The sequence below is a fragment of the Oikopleura dioica genome, chromosome 2, assembly GCF_907165135.1.
Source record: "Oikopleura dioica chromosome 2, OKI2018_I68_1.0, whole genome shotgun sequence".
NCBI lineage: Eukaryota > Metazoa > Chordata > Appendicularia > Copelata > Oikopleuridae > Oikopleura > Oikopleura dioica.
In genome coordinates, this window is record NC_137292.1 from 13,283,069 (window position 1) to 13,296,193 (window position 13,125).

A 13,125-nucleotide genomic window follows, 5' to 3' on the forward strand; every position below is an offset into this window, starting at 1 on the left:
TTGAGGAGCGTCACATCTGTCCGATTTCGATCGGCCCTAATGATTTTAGCCTCCTGGGGTAGTATTTTTCCGGCCAAAAGTAAAATATTGTTATCCATAAAAACATGCATCGGCTTGGATCACACTCGAGTACGAATCTTTGCGTCAGCTCGTTGATCTGTGCCAATTCGAAATTTTACGCCACTACGTATGTTTTTTTCGTCATCCTCCGTATTTTTTTTGAGAATTCTGCCAGGGGCGCGGTTGAACTGTCACAAGGCAGAGCTTTTTTGAACGCACCTTCTATTGCCAAAAGGCTAAAATTAGAACTGTGCACACGTGACCTGAATTTTTAGAAGTTCTTTTCCCCAAGAGCAACTCTGACTCAGAATTTACTAAATAAGATTTGGAAGGGAAAAGTTGTGTTTGCGATAAAACTTGATGGCGATGACATCGTCAACTGTATTTACCAACTCAGTGCGTCACCAAGTGCTTGCTTCCTGTTCAATCAAAGCTCCATTGTCACGTCACTTTATGTTTTATTAATCGTGTTTGTATTTCAAAGATTGCTTTGTACAGTGCGTTGATTGAGGAGTTGAAGAAAGGGATTAAGAGCAAGCATTTTTAAGTTTTGAAGCATTTAATTATTGGCTTTGAACTCGACTTCTGAGTAGATTCGTTCTGGCTCTCCATCGCGAGGGATCACTGTCAGGCCATTGTTGCGACTCCCTGTAGCGAGATCGAAGCCTCCGCCTGCGTTTGGCTAATTCAAGATGGTCATTAAAGTCACTTTGTAAAGACTAACCTGGCTAAAACTCTGATTGGGAATGGAACCGATGTGGGCACCTTGAGCCGGAAGTTTTGGAATGCCATTATTGTCTGAAATTATGTATCAAAGAATGAATCAATTTCGAAAGCTCACCTCTAGAATACATGCTTTCAGCGTCGTCTCCCTGTGGCAGTGAAAATTTCTGACCAGTCCAGACGTTGGAGTTATCGACAACGACGCGAGGACGTTGCCAAGAGTGTCGTTTCTGGTAGAGATCTTCCAGATCTTCGTGAATTTCAAGCACTTCATTCTTACTCGTCGCTGTTGCCATTTCATGGAGAATCTGCGCGTCACGATACGGGTTCTCGATTTCGATCTCTACTGGTAACTTCGCTGTGGAGTCTCCGATTCTCTAAACAGGAATAGTTCATTTATCAACAATTAACGACTAAACCTTTAGCTCGCTGGGGTCAGCACTTTCTAGTTTTATCAGATTCGTGACCGGTTCTTGCTGGTTAGTAGACTTTTCCAAGATCTGTTGTTTCATTTGATCGATTCCGTTATAAATGTCGTCCACTTCATTCTCATCGTCATAGTTTTCCTCCCCGTCATCAGCTGTTGTTAGCCGGGTTGTTCTTCCTTCTTCCACTAACAAAGCTTTCAAAACAAGAAATCTAGTTATTTTACCCACCTTTTGTGACTTGCTCAAGTTGATCAGCATAAATGCTCGCGCGGAGAGCATCCCAGAAGTAAAAAGTTTGGCGACCGACATCTTCAACTGGATATTGGATAAAAGTCTTCTCAGCCATAAGAATCTTCAACGCATGAGGCATAGAATTCCACGGGATTGGTTCGAGGACAACAAGGACTATCCCATCCTAAGAAAAATAGAATTGAATAAATAAGACTCATCAAACCTTTCTATTTCTTCTAGTTAAGTCGTAAATAGCTTGCAAGCAAAACAGACAAGCGTCAGAAGAAGCAAACTCAGTCGTAATGATGATGATAACGCGTTTGTTCTGTTCAACGCATCTTCTAAGCTTTTCGTTTTTCACTTGCGACTTGATGGTGAAGACGTCGATGTAAAGCTTCTCGCATCGCAGTTGGCTCTCTTGAGGTTTCTGCTTTAATGTCGGCAGCATTATATCAGTTACCCACTTCTGTGAATTGATGTGGCAGAGAATAGCTGCGTCGTTCTTGACAATCTTGAGATTCTTTGCCGCGACGCCACCAGAAGTGACTACTTTGTCGCCAACGCCAATTCGATTGCGCCCACTCAGGTCTTTCATCTTCATTCGATGACGACGGTTCTTCGAAGCACAGAAAACTACTGTTACGACGATGCCTAGAATGACAACGATGGAAATAGGCGCGAGGATTGACAAATAGCGGAATTCGTTTTCGTCCTTTTCATTTTCGCAAACAAGCTTGTCCTGTGTTAACCGCAGCAGATTAAGGTTGCCAAGAAGGCGCGGAATTTGACATTTGTAGGTGTTTTGCGCCTGACGAATTCCAACTATTTTCACTCGACCGGGCTCTTGAACAAATTGGACGAATTTTTTCAGTTGACAGTCGCACTGGAATGGATTGAATCTTGCGTCAAACTGTTCTAGGGCTCCATAGAGATACGGATCAACGGATGTTCTTATTTGGTTTTCAGAAACATCGAGCATTCTCAAATTAGGCAAATTGGCGAAATTCAACTCTTGAATCGAGTTCTTGTGGAGATCCAGAACCTTTAATTCTCGCGCGAAGCTGAAAGTATTTCCTGGAATCTCTGTGATCTGATTCGACGAAGCATTGAAGAACTCCAAGTCTTCTAGGTTGACGAAGTCGTCGATGCAAAAATGCGTGAACTGGTTCATCGAAAAGTCAATGCCACGCAAATTGTGGAGATTCTTTAGCTTGGAACCTTCCAATGCAGCTTTTCCCGGTTCCGGAACGGAGTAAAGTGAATCTGGTGGCCGGCAGATCTCTTGTAGGTTCGTCAAATGATTATTGTGCAGGATGAGCTGATTGAGAGATACAGGGAGCTTTTCCGGAATAGATTTGATTGCATTTCCGCTCAAATCTAAATGTTCCAGATTGCCAGCTTTCGACAAGACTCCTCGGTCCAGGTGAGTAATTCGTCCTCGCTCACGGAGGTCAAAATTTAAACATCCATGAATTATGAGTTTCTTGAGTCCAATTGCACTCTCCAAGTTCCCACTTTCAATTCGTTTTAATCTCGTGCAACTTTTTAATGGCTCAAAACTGCTCATGAAATCAACGAAGAGAGTTGTCTTTTCAAGCCATTCCTGAGATGTAGTTCTGTCAATGTCGGAGGAAAGTTATCCTCACCCAGATCTTCTATTGGATTTCTTGTGAGCGAGATTTTTTCCAACGTCAAAAAGTATCCTGATTCGTCCTTGAAGCTGGGAACAGTGGTAAACTTGTTGAATGAAAGATCTATCTCAGAAAGGCTTCTCATCGCACGAATGTCCAGTTCGAACAGTTTGTTGAAGGAAAGGTCCAGAGTTTCTGTTCCGTGAAGTGAGGCAAATGCGCGTTCTTCGACTTTTGCCAAGCCGTTACGAGAGATGTTGAAAACGCGAACATCACCGAGCCCAGAGAGTTCGATTTGGTCAATGTTTACAATTTTGTTCTCGGCGAGTTGAACGAGATAAGCATTTGAGGGAATCTCTCGGGGAATAGAAGTAATCAAGCTTCCGCGCTTGTCGCAGAAAACGTCTTGCATGTCGTCTTCCTCATCCGAACTATAACAACGGCAAGACTCCGGACAGCTTCGAGTTGTGCGCTCAATTTGAGCTGACTCCGCCGCCAGATCAGCAGCTTCTTGTCGACGAACAGCATCAAGATCAATTGAAGATGTCTTAACATCCCTAACGCCAGTTATTTTAGGTCCACTGGGCTCGTATGGCGAGCTTCTTTCTGGTTCAGAAATAGTCGGCTGATTTAAGTTTTCAAAAAATAAAATGAAATATTAGAGCACATTCTACATAGTAAAAATTATCGATAATTATCAAAGTTAAAATTTCATCAATCTCAGTGAAAACTGTTTTCCTTGGATTTACTCGATCCTTGGATGCCTGTCCATCTTTTTTCCTCTAGCTCAGCGGGGCGCCCTTGTCCGTAGATAATAGTGTTTTGCTCATTAACCTGTGCTAGAGCCAGCGTGAGCACGCTTAGAATGCTTGCAAGGCCCATCTTCTTATATCATGTTCTCTTGTTCTTAATCCCTAGCTTTGAAATATTGAGTGTCACTATTTTTGCGTCAGAAGGGAGCGCATTCCGCCTGCTGCGCGCAGTCTTTGCCCGCGGTGCTCCCAGTGCGCCACTATTGGGTACACGTACCAGCTTCAGCAATAACAGAAGCACCACCACCGCCAGAAAACTCCAGAGTGATATTTCAAATGCGGTCGTGGCGCCGATCATTAGAGAATTAATCCGAGTGCTTCAATAATTTCTTACCAAGGACAACTTTCTTTAGATACTGTTAATTTGGTCGACATAGTTTATTGTCATCGATAAAAAGATCATTGTTTCCATGCAAATGAAGATTTTGAGTTGTTGTTTCAGGTATTTACAGTTAATAAGACAGGAAAATTTGGAAAGTACTCGATATTTTACAAATAAAGAACGGAAAAGCTAGTTTTTCTCGTCGCCCGAAGTTTCGATTTCAAGTTGCGGGGACTGAGGATTGTGTTCCGGAGAGGAGGGAACTTCGCGTGGCTGAGAAACGCTTTGGGCAGCAAGTTGAGCTGCACTCTGAGCAGCAAGAAGAGGGTTGAGATTCGCAAGACCGGTAGGATAGGCTGCGGAGACTGCTGGGTTCAAGGCGGAAGCAGCAAGACCAGGGAGGCCAGCGGGGTTAGCGCCTAAGCGAGCGCTAGCAGCGAGAAGACTAGAGTTTTGTTGGGCGGCGAGCTGAGCTGCCAAAAGTGGAGAAGGAGCTAAAGATTAAAATTGAATACTTGTTCAACAATTATTGAATCTCGAAAGCATTGACCATTCGTAAAATTCTTACCGCTTCCAATCGCTGGAGGAAAAGGCCATCGAGTAGCTTGCTGAGCAGCGAGCTGTTGCATCATCATGGCGATGAAGTTGGGATCGATCGGCCATTGAGTGGCTTGTCGCTGTCGTTTGTCTTTCATTCGTCGGTTCTGGAACCAAACCTGAAAACAAGAGTTAACTCTGATCAATCGGAACGAAAAGCTTGAAATGTCAAATCTGCGCTCTCCAATTGAGGCTCATCTCACGACATATAATTGGCGAGTTTATATCGCTGCTCTCGATGAATTATATCAATATTATTCCGAACTGAAAAATTCATGGGCCAATTATGCAGTCACGCGGGGCTCGGTTTTGAGCTCTAACTAGCACGTTTATTGAAGCTTATTAGACAGCTTATGCATCGATTCCGGCAATAACGGGAGTCCTGGGAGCACTAGCCACATTATTAGCAAATATCAGCACAAGGATGCACTAATAAACGCTCATTTTCGACGATCTTTGGTCCGTATTTCGTTGAGGTCACGAGTTCACTCAGGATGCGCGAAAATCAACATTTTGTATATCTTTGAATATCTCCTGTAATTGCCCTGATTAAAGTTGCCTTAGAAAGGAGGGGATGATCTACCAGGGCAGGTGCAGGAAACGGGTGATTTTAGCTTATATGGAGTAATAATTGGACGCCGGGCACGATCAAAGCGCTTCACCGGAAGTTTGAAAATCGATGAGCTCGAGGGGTGATAATAGCTTTTGAAATTAATGTGATCAAAGAGCCGTAATTTTCAAATAAATTATGTTACTTTCAATGTCGAGCGTTTACAACGCGTACTGAAATCATCATCAATGATAATAATCGCCACTTTTTGTTCATAAACTTGGTTTAAATCTTTCCTTTCTATCTCCTACGTTACCTTAATTGTGCCTTCTGGAAGATCCAATTCATTCGCGAGTTCGCATCGTCTGTGCCGGCTGACGTAGTTTTCTTTGAAAAACTCCTTCTCCAGCTTTCCGAGTTGCTCCCTGAATAAACTGCTCACAATCGGTGTTACAGTAAAGCTCGCTTACCGAGTGAAAGCAGTGCGATATCGCCTGTAGCAGCTGTCTTCTCGCGACATGTGATGGTTCTTCTCGTTGATTTCAGGCGACGAGGTTCGTGAGTGAGTTTCAAGACCCTCGTTTTTCGACTCTAAAATGTGAGTTGACTAATGATTGGGTATTGTCAAAATTGAGGATGTGATAATGACAATTGGGAATTCAAATGAATAAGCTAATCGAAGGCTCATTCTCCGATTAATCAGCAGCCTCCAATAAACCTGAGTGGGAAGGCGCTCGCCCTATAGGTGGGACCCGACGCGGCTTCCGGCGACGAAACGATAGCATGATCCTTCCTTGCGGCGAAGGTGCCAAAACGTTTGATCCCGCCCTCCCATGATAAGCGGAATTCAAGCAATTTCGATTAGCGGGTTGGGAATTGAACCTTCAATGAAATGTTCGAGACACGCTGGCGTGTGATCGAGAGGTACAGTTGTTGAAACTGATACAAAAATGGTGGAGTTCAAAAAGAGCAAACTGATCGAAAAATCATCGCATCAAGCAAATAAATGATAATTTCTTCTGTTCTGAGTCAGCAGATCATTCCGATATGATTATTTCCACCAAGAATTTCAATGAAAAAATAACGATACATTTCGCTTCACGAATAATCGAGAACATCAAATTATTACAAATCAAAAGAGGTTCAGTTAAAAATTCCCCGCGAATACCCTCTTAGAGGAAAATCTCCAATGAAATCTAAGGATGCGTGGTTGATTTGTTTGAATTTTCGAGTACTCTTCTATGATTTCAAAATTATCCAAAAAGCTCAAACTTACCGAAAGAAGTAGACGTGGAGCTGCTTACATCTGGTGTTGGAATTTGATGCTCGTGATCACTCTGAGGTGACCCAGAGGCTTTCTGTGCGCCCTGTCGGCTCTTTGAGTTGATGATGTTTTCAACGGAGAAGGGAGAACTGAACTGGGATTGAGCAGTAGCCATTTCAAAAAGAAAGTGTTTTAGTCTCTGAATCTCTTTGTAACAAGGAGAAGGATGTACTGATGAGCGACTGTGTGTTATGATTTGTCGATGATCTTCGTCGGGCCCCTGCGCCCGTGATTTCTTTCAAATGGCGCCATCGCGCGACCCCGTAGCTGCGCCACCTTCGAGCTGCAAATTTCTGCCTCGATCGTCTTTGATCCTCGCCGCCGCGGATCAGACGAAGAGGCAACGGCAAATAACAAAAGAAATGGGTAGCCGAAAATCGGCTCTTGTCGCAAAGCTATGTTTCAGGGACAAGATATTGATGTTGATTCCGAAAATGGGTACTTATCCGATATCCTCTTTCATGTTTTCCCAAATTTCCTTAAATTTTATCGGAGATGTAAAATAATGAGATTTAATTTGAGACAGAAATAATTAATACTGATTTGATGAAAAGGTCTTGTTCAGTTTGATATTCTTGGCTGCTGAAAAGATCACCGGAAATCAAGCGCAATAACAAAATAAGCTGGCGAATCATAAATGTGCCAGGAAGCTAATTGATCGAGCTGGAGTTTTCCAAAGTGCCAGTCGGAAGTGATTAGCAAATGATGGTTTTTGGACTTGTCGCGGCTGCTGCTAAATTGAACCTATTGATGGCCCCTAATCTTACTGGATGTGATCCTACTGAAACTCGAATTTTCACACATTTAGAACTCCGGCTCAACAAATTAAAACCCTCATAATTTTGTCCGACCCTCTTCTTGAGCTTTACGAGGACGTGAGGAGGACAAACAAATCTGAACATAAAATTGAGAACTATTAATTATAATTTTCGTTCAGATTTCAGCTTATCAAATCCTCATTTTTGCACAGCGTGCAGCGAAGAAACAGTAACATGTCGATTACGCCGGGCGATAGTATTTGATGTTTTTGTGTATTGTTTTTTGGTATCAGCATCGTCAATATGGCCTATTACTTGCGATAGGCTCTCGAGTCCTTTTCCGCTCAAGCAAAATCAACATCGATGAACTTATCGAAAAGAAGAAGAAACAAACTCTCAACCCAGTTCAGAAATTGAAATGGCGCCTTTGAAGTCTCAGAATTTTCGAATGATTATTTTCAGCATGTGATTTGTTAAAGACATTCCGAAATTTCTTTGTCGACTCACTTCGATATTCATGAAATTCTTCACAGTATTTTCTTGCGAGAATCGTTTACATAAAATCTTCTCGCGCTAATGAATTTGCCCCCGCGGAAGTATAAATTTCGCACAGCAGCGCGTAATGCATGTACAGTCACGTATCTTTCTGAATGGCTCAACTTTTCATGGGCAGTTTATGAAAGCATATAATTTCCCATCAATGCGATATCAACTTTTGCGAATCATTCAGATGAGCCGCGGCGCGTTGTAATAAAATTTACATCACTGCACCCCAAAAGAAGTGTTTTTTGGACGTTACTATAATCTTTATGCGCGAAGAATGAGAAGAAACTGAAAGCTATAATAACTCGCACGAGGCTTTCATCTGCGTAAAAAACGACGCGAAAGTAAACTTTAATTCTGGAATTTTTGAACGATTCAGAGATCATCAGAATTGAGTCTCGAGTAAATTTTGTAAGAGAAAACATCGGACTTCAATAAAATTGAATTATCATAAAAATTGGCTTATCCTATCTGATTCCCCGTACCATATTTTTGTGACACTTTGATTCTTAAAATTATGGAAAGCCAGTGGCAGATCAGAAGACGCGGCATAGGGCCATTTACATGTCGTTAAAGTGCGATGAATCGATATTTTCCGAAATCCTTTTTTTTCAAGTAGACTTATCGGTAAAGCGTATAGCTCGATTTCTGTCCGATTCGTAAAAATTACAATTGCCTTTGAAAATGAGCGGCGGCAGATTACGCGTTTCTTGAGACATTGCCAGTTGAAGGCGGCGATCGCTTTCATCTTCTTCTGATAATGCTTTTCCGAAAGTTGTAATGCGTCTCAATTGGAAGCAGGTAAAGAATTCGTCGAGCAAATTATGATGCAGTTTACAATTATTATTGTTCTGGGAGAAAATTGCTCGTGAAAAGAAGGAGCAGCTTTTATATCATAAAATATCAAGTTATGTTAAAAGGATGAGTCAGGAGCGAAAATTAAAGCCGCATCCTATCATTTTGAAATGAAAATTAACAGATGGTCAAGTAGAGCGGTAGTTATGGCGGATTATTACTCGAGATTTCAGCTTCCAAATCATAGTGAAATCCAAGGGGACTCAAACACATGCTCAAGTGGCAGTCACTTCTCCTTCTTTTCAATTTCAATCGTCAGGGCAAAATCAACATTTACGAACAAAAATAGACCATCAGTCTTATCAAATTTGTCTGAAAAGCTATTCACAAAGTGGTACATTTTTTATGATCATTTGATTTTCGTCTGATTCCGAGTGATCAATATCCATTTTGATTATTTTCACGACTTGATCAAAGGAGCCAAAATCCAGGATCAACTTCGAGATCATCATCATCCATCATACTCCGACCGGGACTAGAATCACGAGCTCGCAGTTGTTTCAAGACATTCCGGAAATCGTCTGATATCAACGAAGAGAATACTGTGTAAATTAAACTAAAAATATAACTGAAAAAGTCACGCTAAAATGAAAGACGCCGCTCTTTTAGAATAAGTTAATTTGTAAGTTGGGCAATGAAATGTTTGTGAATTTGCGATGGTGTTGATATTCCGTAGCTATTATAGCTGCATTAGTCCTTGTTATTAAGTGCTTCGCGGAATTGATCTCTTTCGCGCGAAGATTGAAAGATTAATGCTGGCTTATTGCGAGATCCTGCGTCCTTTGCTAAATCCATAAGTTTTGGAGAACGATTCTAATTGTTGTTTGATCTTCGAGTGCCAATCGCGCGCATCAACAACTTCCAAAAAGCAGAAAATCGATTGTGGCAGCTCACACCCTTACGTCCGGTAAGAGGCATCCAATCCACCTGCTAAGATACCTCCTAATAGAGCGGATTAAGGTGCTCTAGTTTCACATGCAAGTTTCTTCCACAATTTGTTCAAAAATAAAGAGGGTTCCCTAGTTATGATCAGGCAAGCTTGTGCTCCTTATCTTACAACTTCCGTAAAAATGAGTGGGACGGCCAAAATTTTAATTGACGGAATAATTTTTCCCTAAAAGCCGGAAAAATAAATGGAGCAGGGGACTGAGAAAAACTCGCATCAAAATTGGCTAAAGTGTGTTTCCGGCCTTTTGAGCTGTCTGGTATGAATAGGCTGTTCTTTAATGATTTTGATTTGGCGACTCTCAGGGTGCAATCATGGCTGTAGTATAAACTATAAAATGAATTTTCAATGGCGTTTGATTTTATTCAAAATTCTCGTCTGACTGGGTTATGGGATACGCGGAAGTTTTAAAATTTATTTACTTATTTGGAGATCAAGGGTCCTCGCCGCCACGCAGGGGCACACAATTCGCGCCTAAAAGTGTGTGCCCGAACGGGATATTAAAAATATTATAAAGGCGCTTTGATAGGCGCAAATTTAACCCGGCTGGATCAATTACTGTTTTATATCCCAAATCCCGGTGGGGCAGCTTCCAGGAGAACGGCACAGAACTTCCGACTCAGCAATCGATCTTTGCGGTAATTAGAGGTCACTTTTAATTACAAAGGATGTCAAAAAGAATTCGACAAATCATATTCGGATCTATATGTTTAGCGATCTATCCGATCTACTGTCGGACATATTTCGACGCAACTGAATCGCTGAATTTTTAAATGCAAATTTTGCTGATCTCAGTGCATTCTATTTATTTTAGTAATGACATTGAGCTTTGCCCTCCATATTTTTCGATGACTGCACGTTTTTTTTATTTTTATAATCATTCTGACAGTGACGCGTAATTCTACTGGCTCGTCGATTTTCCTTCTTCGCGTTCCTTCTTTTTCATTTCGAAAACCGTACTAAATCGGATAAAATATTTATCCCGATTTCAACTAAAACTTGGACTTGTTGTTATCCGGCTCCTGAGAAGATCGTGGAAAGTATCCTCATTTCCATGATGAAATACGTACGGGACAAATTCTAGCGGACGATCGCCCCAGTGTCCACCGCGTTTTTCAACGAAATATGCGCAAACGAGGCCTGAAAATGATTTCAAGGAGAGAGAGATTTATTTCGGGAAAACGGCTCGTCGAGCGGCGCGGCTAAGTGACGAGCTCCAAAATTACGTTCTCTTCGACCATGTTTGGCTAGACTTTAAGAACTGATTTTGGATTAAAGGCAAAACAGACAGTGACCACTGTCACCACAATCGCTATCGTCTTTGAGAATCTTGGGACGAAATTTCAAAGTAAACAAGTTATGGTTTTTAGTAAAGAGGTTCTTTTTCTCTAGAAACGACTTTAAAGTCATACCGTAGCAACTCAGCACGGTGAAATAAAGAGCAAGAGCTGAGGAATCCTTACCTAGGAGAAAGAAAATCGTATAAGTTTGCATAACTCTTTTTCTGTTAAAATCTGCAAAGACTTATTTACCCACTGCGAAAGCTGAAAACATCTCCCTGCAAATACTTTAAGGAGCTTTGACGCCATCACGCGCTTGTGCGAAATATATGTAACGATCTTCTTAGGCGTCAATCGTAATCATCGACTTTTTAATTGTCTTCTTAGATTCTAAGAACGAGAATATAGACATAGCAATTGACAGCTTGATTTTGTATTTTTTATTTAAAATGCGAGTGAAAATATGGAAAACATCAATAAGTGACTTTTATCGGGAAGAATTTAGAAGGCTGCGCCAAATACGGAGGAAAGAAGATCGTCTTTTATCGGATGCAATGATATTTTTGAGTTTTTCAACACTTTACCCCTATTAAATCTCATTTTCAACCCCTTGCATCCATATTCTGCTGGTGGTTGTCACTAAAGAGGTCGGAGGAAATGTCGTCAAAGTGGGACCGTTTTTGGTATGGCCTAAAAAAATTTTATAAAAACTGAAATTTTAATATTTCTAAACCTTAGTAATGGGAATCCCCGTTTTCCGTAGAAGTCGAATCCTTGAGGAAGAGCAGCAACTAGACCTGAAGCTCTCAAGTTCTCTTCTATGCTATCATGTTGTCATTACCTGTAAGAAAAAGAAGCTTCATCCTAATAGTTGTCTCAAATCTACTGCCAAGCAGTTTGCGTTTTGCTTATATACCCAAGTTTAATTCGGCGAATTGGTTAAAGCTCCCCCAAAACTCGAGATGAGCTAATTGCAGAAGCAATAGGAGTTTCCTCTAAATTAGCAATCCTTCTTTTTAATAATCTCATGCACTTGGGCGCGTATCATGCTGACCTAAGACAATTAGTAAAATTATTTCGAGGAGTCTCTAGATGAAATGAAAAATTTCTCTTGAGCAATGATTCTCGTGAATCGAGAGTCCAGAAAATAAACAGTGCCATTGTGAGAGAAGATGTGGCGTCTCGGAACTGCAGGTTACAACAGAGGATCTCCCAAACCAAAAAACGGTTGATTCAAAGCTTTAAGATTAAGACAATGCAATTCGAAAATTCAGGATCGCAGAATGGAAGTAGCAGCTGTAGCACATGCAGTATGAAGAAGCCGAATCCTGCCGAATCCTGTGCTGCTCTCAGTGAAGAACTTTCAGAGATAACAAAGAGAGGAAAAGCTTTATCATATGAAATTTTGAAGAAAAAGAAGAAGGTGAATGAAATGAAGACAGAAATCAAAAGTTTAGAAAATCAGCGGAAACAGAACAACAGAAAAATGAACCGAGTCATTGGTAAGATCATTTAAAAATTTCAAGAAAAAATGCTCTCTTCTGCAGAACAATTGAGACAAACAACAACGTCGTGGAATATCTCACGACTTCAAATTGATGCTACAAAAGAACAAGATTTATCAGACAAAAACGACGAAATATCAATGATCGAAGACATGGTAACTTGATTTCTTCTTGATTTTTATCTTTTTTCATATAATTTCAGGAGTCGACCATATCTACACCAGAACGATCCCCGTTTTCTACTGGAACTGACTATGAAATTTCTTCTGAAATCGAAGATTCAGCTGTTTGGCGATCTCCATTCTCGGTGGAAAAAGTAAAGACGTCGTCTCTCGTCCCCCGAAGAGCCAGCAAAGCCTCCAGTCATGACCCCTGCTTTTTCAAAAGTGGCCAGCGTGCTTCCCGATTCTCATCTGACAACGACGACAAGAAGCCAGTCATAAAGTTCCTTGGATATCACAACTCCTGAAGAGTTCTTTCAGTGAAGTTATCTGTCCATTATTTATCGAAAATAATTAACTGCCCCATTTATCAAAATTCCAACTCTTAAATAAAAGTCA

The 13,125-nt window shown here is 41.1% G+C and overlaps 3 protein-coding genes and 1 long non-coding RNA gene across 4 annotated transcripts; 1 reads left to right on the forward strand and 3 right to left on the reverse strand.

Moving 5' to 3' along the window:
• Positions 1–419: 419 nt before the first annotated feature.
• On the reverse strand, positions 420–3,694 carry LOC145696348 (toll-like receptor 1). The gene is made up of 6 exons (XM_081773368.1): positions 1,666–3,694; positions 1,440–1,626; positions 1,203–1,396; positions 902–1,160; positions 785–858; positions 420–742 (listed from the first exon to the last, which is right to left on the reverse strand). Exons 1-6 carry the CDS (start codon positions 3,007–3,009, stop codon positions 620–622), a joined length of 2,181 nt encoding a protein of 726 aa, XP_081629494.1. The 5' UTR covers positions 3,010–3,694; the 3' UTR covers positions 420–619.
• A 564-nt stretch (positions 3,695–4,258) lies between these two features.
• Positions 4,259–6,857, reverse strand: LOC145699009 (uncharacterized). The gene is made up of 5 exons (XM_081776253.1): positions 6,631–6,857; positions 5,825–5,945; positions 5,671–5,779; positions 4,776–4,923; positions 4,259–4,701 (listed from the first exon to the last, which is right to left on the reverse strand). The coding sequence occupies exons 1-5, from the start codon at positions 6,791–6,793 to the stop codon at positions 4,397–4,399; spliced, it is 846 nt and encodes a 281-aa protein (XP_081632379.1). The 5' UTR covers positions 6,794–6,857; the 3' UTR covers positions 4,259–4,396.
• A 4,818-nt stretch (positions 6,858–11,675) lies between these two features.
• On the reverse strand, positions 11,676–11,989 carry LOC145699960 (uncharacterized). Its single transcript, XR_014134114.1, has 3 exons — positions 11,902–11,989; positions 11,794–11,857; positions 11,676–11,750 (listed from the first exon to the last, which is right to left on the reverse strand). It is a non-coding gene; the product is annotated as an uncharacterized LOC145699960 (long non-coding RNA).
• Positions 11,990–12,072: 83 nt separating this feature from the next.
• LOC145699448 (uncharacterized) lies at positions 12,073–13,110 on the forward strand. The gene is made up of 4 exons (XM_081776720.1): positions 12,073–12,287; positions 12,335–12,562; positions 12,608–12,720; positions 12,768–13,110. Exons 1-4 carry the CDS (start codon positions 12,233–12,235, stop codon positions 13,032–13,034), a joined length of 663 nt encoding a protein of 220 aa, XP_081632846.1. The 5' UTR covers positions 12,073–12,232; the 3' UTR covers positions 13,035–13,110.
• Positions 13,111–13,125: the final 15 nt, after the last annotated feature.

Bases quoted from the DNA above. Each gene is read 5' to 3' on its own strand.
- LOC145699009 (XM_081776253.1), bottom strand. From the start codon at position 6,793: ATGGCTACTGCTCAATCCCAGTTCAGTTCTCCCTTCTCCGTTGAAAAC. The intron at 5,946-6,630 runs GTAAGTTTGAGC...CTCACATTTTAG, and splicing joins CTCCACGTCTACTTCTTTCG to AGTCGAAAAACGAGGGTCTT. The intron at 4,702-4,775 runs GTAAGAATTTTA...TTTAATCTTTAG, and splicing joins TCCTCCAGCGATTGGAAGCG to CTCCTTCTCCACTTTTGGCA.
- LOC145699448 (XM_081776720.1), top strand. From the start codon at position 12,233: ATGTGGCGTCTCGGAACTGCAGGTTACAACAGAGGATCTCCCAAACCA. The intron at 12,288-12,334 runs GTTGATTCAAAG...TCGAAAATTCAG, and splicing joins ATCTCCCAAACCAAAAAACG to GATCGCAGAATGGAAGTAGC. The intron at 12,721-12,767 runs GTAACTTGATTT...ATATAATTTCAG, and splicing joins TATCAATGATCGAAGACATG to GAGTCGACCATATCTACACC.
- LOC145696348 (XM_081773368.1), bottom strand. From the start codon at position 3,009: ATGAGCAGTTTTGAGCCATTAAAAAGTTGCACGAGATTAAAACGAATT. The intron at 1,627-1,665 runs GTTTGATGAGTC...TATTTTTCTTAG, and splicing joins TAACTAGAAGAAATAGAAAG to GATGGGATAGTCCTTGTTGT. The intron at 743-784 runs GTTAGTCTTTAC...ATCTTGAATTAG, and splicing joins CCAATCAGAGTTTTAGCCAG to CCAAACGCAGGCGGAGGCTT.